Raw genomic sequence first — 7408 nt, forward strand, 5'->3', positions numbered from 1 at the left:
ATTATGACATTTATGTCTTTATATAACGAATCACAACAATGTGAGTAAGCATACATCTAAGTCAAAATATTGCTTTCGATTAAGTGACCGCATGCAAAAGATCCTATCCATCGAAGTCACCCAGATGTTGACCCTAGCTCAAACACACCTTTGTACTTTTTCTATAACTTACCATCATTCTCAATCATTACTCTACATTTATTCTCTGCACTTCCAAACAAAAATGTTTAACTCTTCACCACAAGAAAATAAAGACAAAAACGTATCGAACTAAAACTTTAGAACATTATGAATTTCAATATAAATAGAAAATAATTCGCCAATATGTAGTTACAGCCTGTTTTAAAAATCATATTAAAATTGTTTCCTGACATGTAATATTTACAAAAGAATTGCCACGGACATGTTGCTACTCTACGTGGCAACATTGCTAACGTGGACGAAAAAGATTTGATTTGTGTTCGCAAAGCAGTTTTCCCCTATTTGTCCAACTCTGCCAAAAAATTCCAAACATAGGGTCGAAGAAAATGGACCCCTGCTACCGTGTTGCTGTCGTTTTATTCCGATGTCGTTCCGTCAAGTGACAGTAATTTGTCTAAATTCAAAGACTGATTGCCTTCAGAATGTCGGAACAAAGATTCCCAGAACAGAAAGTCCGGCTCCGCGGGCATCAACAGACTGTCACTTGACGTCTCCATTTCTAGCACAGTCGAACAAACTGAAATTGGCGGCGACGTGGGCTTCGCCGCCAAAACGTCGTTACTATTTTTGCATGTGGAGGAGATTTGGCCACGCGCGTATTTGGCGGCGGTTACCTGAATCTGCCGCCGGGAAAGTGATGACGCAGACGGAATGGCGGGAATGGTGTCGGGAAAATTGAGTTTGGCGTGAGGTCCTCGCAGACAATAAGAGGCGGCGTCAAAAGCACGGGCTGCCTGTTCAGCGGTGTCGTAAGACCCCAGCCAAATTTTAGCTCTAGATTTGGGAATTCTCACTTCGGAAACCCATTTCCCCCATTGTCGCAGCCGAACTCCGTTAAATTGGCTGCTTTTTTCTCCGGGATTATCTGGATGTGGAATTCGGGTCCCCTTTTGTTTGCCGGGTTTGTTCATTTTCGTCAGGCGAAATGAAAGATATAATGAGCGCTATTTTGAACTATTCTATACTGAAAGAAGCTATTTCTATTTCCTGTAAGTTATGAAGTAGGGAAACAAGTTAGAAGAATTGGAGGCTGCGTGTTGAGGAGAAAGGGAGAAATGAGCGCAAAGCATATATAGCGCGCCGCAAACATGTTGACTTTTGAGGATAAAGCGCGTGAAGCGCGTTGAATAATTTTTTAACAGAGAATTTCTAGAAGGAGAACACGTCGCATGGGGGGGATACTGTTGAAAGGATGACTTTTTAAACATGTACTGTTGGTTGTTAGGGTATGGGAGAAACGGTTGGGGCCAATACAGCCGAGTTGTCCACATCAAAAATGATTAAACATAGAATAAGATTGGGCAAATCGCATTTAGCATTCCACTAACAGCTCACTTTTTGAACTATCCATATCCAAAGCATTATATGCTAATAATCGCATTATCGCACTTTAAGTTGTAATGCACATGTGGATAAATGGATGGATTTGTAAAGTAAGGTCACTCCTTATAACTTAAAAATTGAGATCTATCAACATATTTTAAATTATTTTTTATTTCTTACGCTTTTGATATGTCGAAAATAGATAAAAAGAGAAAAACGAATATTGAGATTATGCTTTGAGCATGGGTATACAAAGCATAAAAATATTATATTATTGAACATTATATGTATGTTTTAAGATAGGTTAAAGTGGAGTAAGAAAAATTGACACAATAGATGATGATCAAGAATAAAACAGGAGAGAAAATGTTATGATGATATATTTAATTGTAAAATAAAAAATTAAGGGTAGAAAATGTCAAAAAGTTAGTTTAGCAAGTAAGTGTAGCAATATGGAATATATGTGATTAATAAAAGATAAAAAAATTAATTTAAATAAAATAATATTTATTTTATTTATAGAAAATTTGTAGTTAAACAAGGTATGTGTTCACTATTATCATGTAGTTAAAGATGAGAATCATAGGGAGTAGTATTTTCATCTCTTTTATCTATGTCATAGTACATAGCTACCATGGTCTTGACCTCATTCCTACACCTTTCATTTTTCCTTCATCCACTAGGACTACTCTATCAAGAAATGTGGTTTTCAACCCTAATGCCCATGACCATTAATAAGAAAACAACTTAATTTCTCTATATAAGTCTAGTAACACCTACCTAAATTAGCTTGTGTTTTGGAGGAGCTCTTTTTGTGTAGCTATTTATTTTTTGTTCAATTCATATAGTTTTATTACATTGTTTGAAAGTGGTAGGTTTATGTTGTAGACAACGATTTTTTTAGTGGCGAATTGCGTAGGTTGATTGTTGGCATTGGGTTGTCATTGATGTCAACCGGTATAAGAGATGTATCTGCAACACTGTCATGAAGAAGTACACGATGAGATATCTTTGATATCACCTTGTGTTGCAGAACGTCGGTAAGGTAAGGAAGAGAATGTCATTCAGAGTAATGACCACTGGTGTCACTGGTACACAAGTTAGTGCTTGACTTGTGTGGATGGAATGGCAAGGTTACCGGTACTGGTACAGTGTATCACTGGTAAGGAGAGTATGTCAACTGTTAAGTGAAGTGTTGACATTGAGCAGGATGCTTGGATGTCGTCTGTGATGAAGAGGCAGAATATTACCTAAAATCACATCAACAACGGAGGAGAAGGATGTGCAGGTCACTGGTATGTTGTGATGTTGCAGAACAACATAACTCCCGTCGGATGAAGAATGCAGTCACCATGTGGAGAGATGACTGACAATGAATGTGCCCACACCGGATCACATGTACATGTTTGAAGATGTGCCATGCAGATAGGGAAGTCACATGAGTGCATTGCAAGATGCAGATGACATAGGTGTCACCCCATCGGTAAATAGAGCTTGTCTCCTATTATGCATAATGTGCATTATAGTTCTATGAGATAAGGAAGAAGAAGTAGCGACGAGTATTTAAAGGCTCACACTGAAACCACCAGTGAATCGAAGGAATGCCTAAAGTGTATGAAATCAGGGTTATGCACTGGACCGACAGAGAAGGCACGTTGGGATGCCAGAGCAGATGAAGAGTGATGGTTTTGTCAACTTTGACAAACCAACAAAGATGTTGTCTGGTCTGATGATGAAGAAAGCAAAGTGGAGCGGTTGGAAATAGAGAATGAAACTGGCATGCAAATGCCTTAGATGGAATCCACTAAAGGTTGATGACATGATGTCATCAGGATGACTACCGGTAGGCATGAGAACTAGTAAGGAAGCGAAGAGGCTAAGAGTTGTGACTCCCATCTGATGGAGATGAACATGCTATGGATAGACATGTCTGCTAAACTGGTTGAGGAGTTCCACCAATAGTTTAGCAAAGAGAAAACATGAGGAATTAATCGGCAAAGTATGAGATACCAACAGTGTTAGTAAACCAGCAGAAAAGAAGAACCGATTGAGTGTTTGGTTGGTGATCCTGTCTGAACCGACACACCGATCCAAGCTAGCAGTTGGTCATTATGGATGCCACATAGAGATGAAGTGGCAAGCTTGGGGAAGTCAGTAAAGAGCTATGTAGGGATAGGTGTTTTCTATAGGTGTGCATTTAATATGGATCCCGTGATTTGTGGACTGGAATAGAGGTGTGCGGCTCAAGGAAGAATGAACGACAAAGAAAAATTAGGAATTTGTTAGCGCTTGGATCAAAGCAAGGAAATTGGATTGTGAGATGACCTTGAGAAGGAAACAGAAGAAATATTAATGGCATTTTGACCAAGGTAGGTCGAGATGCAAGGGTGTGGTTGTTAAGATTAGAAAGTGTGTATTGGAAGGCGCGTTAATGGCGAAGATGAGCAAACAGTTGTCTAGGCGATCAAATCGGACAAGATCTGATTGGATTTGGTTTGCCTTGAGGTTGATGAGGAAACCTTACCCGACCATGTTTTTGAATTGGCTTTTGGCAAGAAAACCAGATTATAAATAAGCAAGCCAAAATCATTGAAGATTGTTGCTGAATAGAAGAAGATTGTGCTGCTGCAAAGTGATTGAATGTTACTTCTGTATGTTAGAGCAAAATCAGTCAAGTTCTCAACGAGTATCTCAAAAGAGACTAAGAGTGAGGGATAACAAGGTTGAAGTGTTCAACTAGTAGAAGAGAAGAACCGGTAGTGTCCATACCGATAGAATAGAAGAAAAGGTAATCGCAGAGAAGGCAGACACAAAATCGGCTGAGTGTAGTACTGATGGAGAGCAACAAAGCTGCTGAAAGAAGTGAGAACCAGTAGAGAGAGAGAGGTGAACCGGTAAAGTAGTAGCAGAGAGAGAGGTGTACCGGTGTAGTAGAGAGGATGTCTCACTGGCAGAGTAAGGTATAAGAAATGATTACAAGATTCACTTGTAACAGAATGATTACTTTTGTATTTGATGCTCTCATTGTGATCACTGAGTTGTAGCTCAATGCAGAGGTTGTAGCTCCTTTGGGTTGGTGCCCATAAACTAGCAGGGGTTGTAGCCCATAAATCAAGTAGGGGTTTGTGCTCCTTGGGTTGGTGCCCTAAATCAAGGGTTGTAGCTCCTTAGGTTGGTTCCCTAAACTTTGTAACCAATTTGATTGTGTGGCTCGATTGGAGCAGTAGACTCCAGCAACATTGCTCATCGAGGTTTTTCCCATCTTGGGTTTTCCTCATACATGATAGTGTTATGTGATGTCCCTTTGTGTGTGAATGCATTTGTGTTTAGTCTCCTCACTAACCAGTAAGTCTGCATTGAGTTAGAATCTATTAACCGATATGCTCACCTATAATAGTTAAAGGGAAAAGATTGAGAACCACTAATTCACCCACCCTCTCAAAGGTGCATTGTGTCTAAAAATTGGTATTAGAGCCTTGGTACCCTGTTTGTCAATCTTTCTCTCACTTGGGTAGATTCTAGCGTAAGGACACAATGGTTTGTTTAGTGGCAATCCCTACTCCAGTATTTAATGGGTCTGACTATTCCATTTGGAGTTGTAGAATGGAAGTTCACTTATGCTCTCTAGGGTATGATGTGTGGATGTCTGTTGTAAATGGTTTCCCTAGTAAAGTTTGTTCTTTGACCAATTCAAATGAAGAAAGAAGAAACCAGTGCAATGAAACAACTATGAAGGTTATTCTTTGTGGGTTAACAGATGATGTCTCCTCATAGGTGGACAGATGTAAATTGGCAACAAGCTTATGAGAGAGATTGAAGAAGCTCTATGGAAATGAGCCCACTACTGTAGAACCGACTTGTGATGATATGTTGAGAAATACATCTCATGTATCTGCAGATGATGGAGGCAGATCTGCCAGCAAACGAAGCAATGATGATGAAGGAACCCACCTCTTCATGGCTCAAGAATCAAAAGATGAGAGGCACACATATGAGATTGTTCATGCAGATCACTCCTATCGGCATGATGTGTTTGGCAGTGATGATGAAGAAGAAGAAGAGAAGATAGATAGATCTAGCCATCAAGATCTATTTGATAGTGAAGGAGAAGAGGAAGATGAAGTAGAAGTTGATCTTGAAGGAGAACTTGTAAATGCACTTGAAGAACTCAATAGAGTAAGAAATGAATACAAGTTATTCAAGAATGTTGTAGTGGTGGAGCAAAACTAGTTGATAAAATATCTAGAAGAATCTGAGAAATGCTTCTCAGAGTTGAAGTCTCAAGAAGGCACCAAGGAGTGTTGGTGTGAAGATCTAGCATCTAGGCTAGAAGTGAAAAATGAAGCATATCAACAACTGCTTGGAGAAATGGAGGTTGTCCGAATTGACCTTGAGAAATGTCAAGATGAGCTCAAGGTAATAATCTGGTTTGATGGCTGCAGTGATGCCTTGGACAAAATGTTGAAGAAGCAAAAGCATGCCAAGGACACTGAAGGTTTAGGTAGTGGTGCCGGTGAATGTTCCACTAGCAAGAATGTCCCCCAAAATGTCATTTTGTTTGTCTCCTCAAATGGAGAAAACAAAGGCCAAACCTTCATAATGAGAAACTCTCCTCGGAAGAAGGCTGATCTAAATACAACCGGTGAAGAACTGTAGACAAGAATAAAGACCAGTGTTGCAAGAAGGAGGAACAATGCAGATCCCAAAGGTAAAGGGAAGATGGGACAAGACAGCCTCATTGGAAGAAGGAAAATGAGAAGACAACAAAGAGGACCTTCTACCCGCAGAGGAAAGAGAAATGCTACTACCCACAGGGAAAAGCAAGTGTGGCAGAAGAAGAGACTAGATGGAAGAGCTGCACAGAATGGACAACCCAGGATCCATCCTCAAAGAAGGAGAAGTGGAGATGGTAGACCGGTAAGATCTCATCGTGCATGGCAGAATAAATTTGTAAGTCATATCCCATCCTTTACCGGTTATTGCTTTACATGTGATGCTTATGGCCATAGGGTAGGAGAATGTAGAAAGAGATCTAGAAAGAATAATCTAGGATCTCATAGACAAGATGCATATGAGAAAAATGTATCCAGGAGTAGATACACACATATCCCCTCTCCCAGTTATGCTAGAAAGAATCCATTTGTTGTCCCTAAAAATGCAAATGTTGTATGTTATTATTGCAATGGACTTGGCCATAAAGAGTTTGAATGCAAGAAGAGGAACTTAACAGCTATGCTCTGCAAAAAGGTGGATATAGAGCATATGGAAATCAAAGACCTGCATGGAACCAAAGGAGAAATGCCCCTGCAGGAGCAAGAGGTCCACCGGTTTCGGTTGCCAGACACGACAACATGACCAAGAGAAGATGGTCAAATAGGTATGTTAAGAGATTCCGCAATCATGAAGTTGGGATGAATACTATGTGATACTATAGCACTACTTCCAGTTGTGATGCAGAATCCAAAAATGGAAGGACCCATCAATAGAAGAAGGAAAGACCTGCTCCCAAGACTGAAAATGGGAAGAAGAATGAGACCAAGCAGGTATGGAGGATGAAGACTATGGACCAGCACTGTGCATTCATTGCACAGGTGATACCTCCTAAGGCTTAAAGGAGATGCATGACCTTAGGGAAAGTAACATATTGATTAGATCATTCACCCCCTTAGTGAAGAAGGACACTTGAAGGAACAAGCTGCAGCCGGTATAAAGGAAGTAAATGAGAAGATAAGTGTGTGTAGAGGCTGCCTTGTCCACACGCCTAGAGATCAAAGTTGGATCACTACTACATGTGTCAATGGATGGAGGTTAACAATTGGAATCAAACGCAAAGTGACATAGAATATCAAGAGTCACAGAAAGGTGCTTCGATAGTGATGATGAA

At 40.1% G+C, this 7408-nt stretch overlaps 1 protein-coding gene across 1 annotated transcript; it reads right to left on the reverse strand.

The window, feature by feature from the left end:
• Nucleotides 1-265: 265 nt before the first annotated feature.
• LOC131054871 (ethylene-responsive transcription factor ERF017) lies at nt 266-1229 on the reverse strand. Its single transcript, XM_057989507.2, has one exon. The coding sequence runs from the start codon at nt 1110-1112 to the stop codon at nt 558-560; it is 555 nt and encodes a 184-aa protein (XP_057845490.2). The 5' UTR covers nt 1113-1229; the 3' UTR covers nt 266-557.
• Nucleotides 1230-7408: the final 6179 nt, after the last annotated feature.

This window comes from Cryptomeria japonica, chromosome 2 (assembly GCF_030272615.1).
Source record: "Cryptomeria japonica chromosome 2, Sugi_1.0, whole genome shotgun sequence".
NCBI classification, from domain to species: Eukaryota; Viridiplantae; Streptophyta; class Pinopsida; order Cupressales; family Cupressaceae; genus Cryptomeria; species Cryptomeria japonica.

Excerpts from the sequence above, each read along its gene's own strand:
- LOC131054871 (XM_057989507.2), bottom strand. The coding sequence starts at position 1,112 with ATGAACAAACCCGGCAAACAAAAGGGGACCCGAATTCCACATCCAGAT.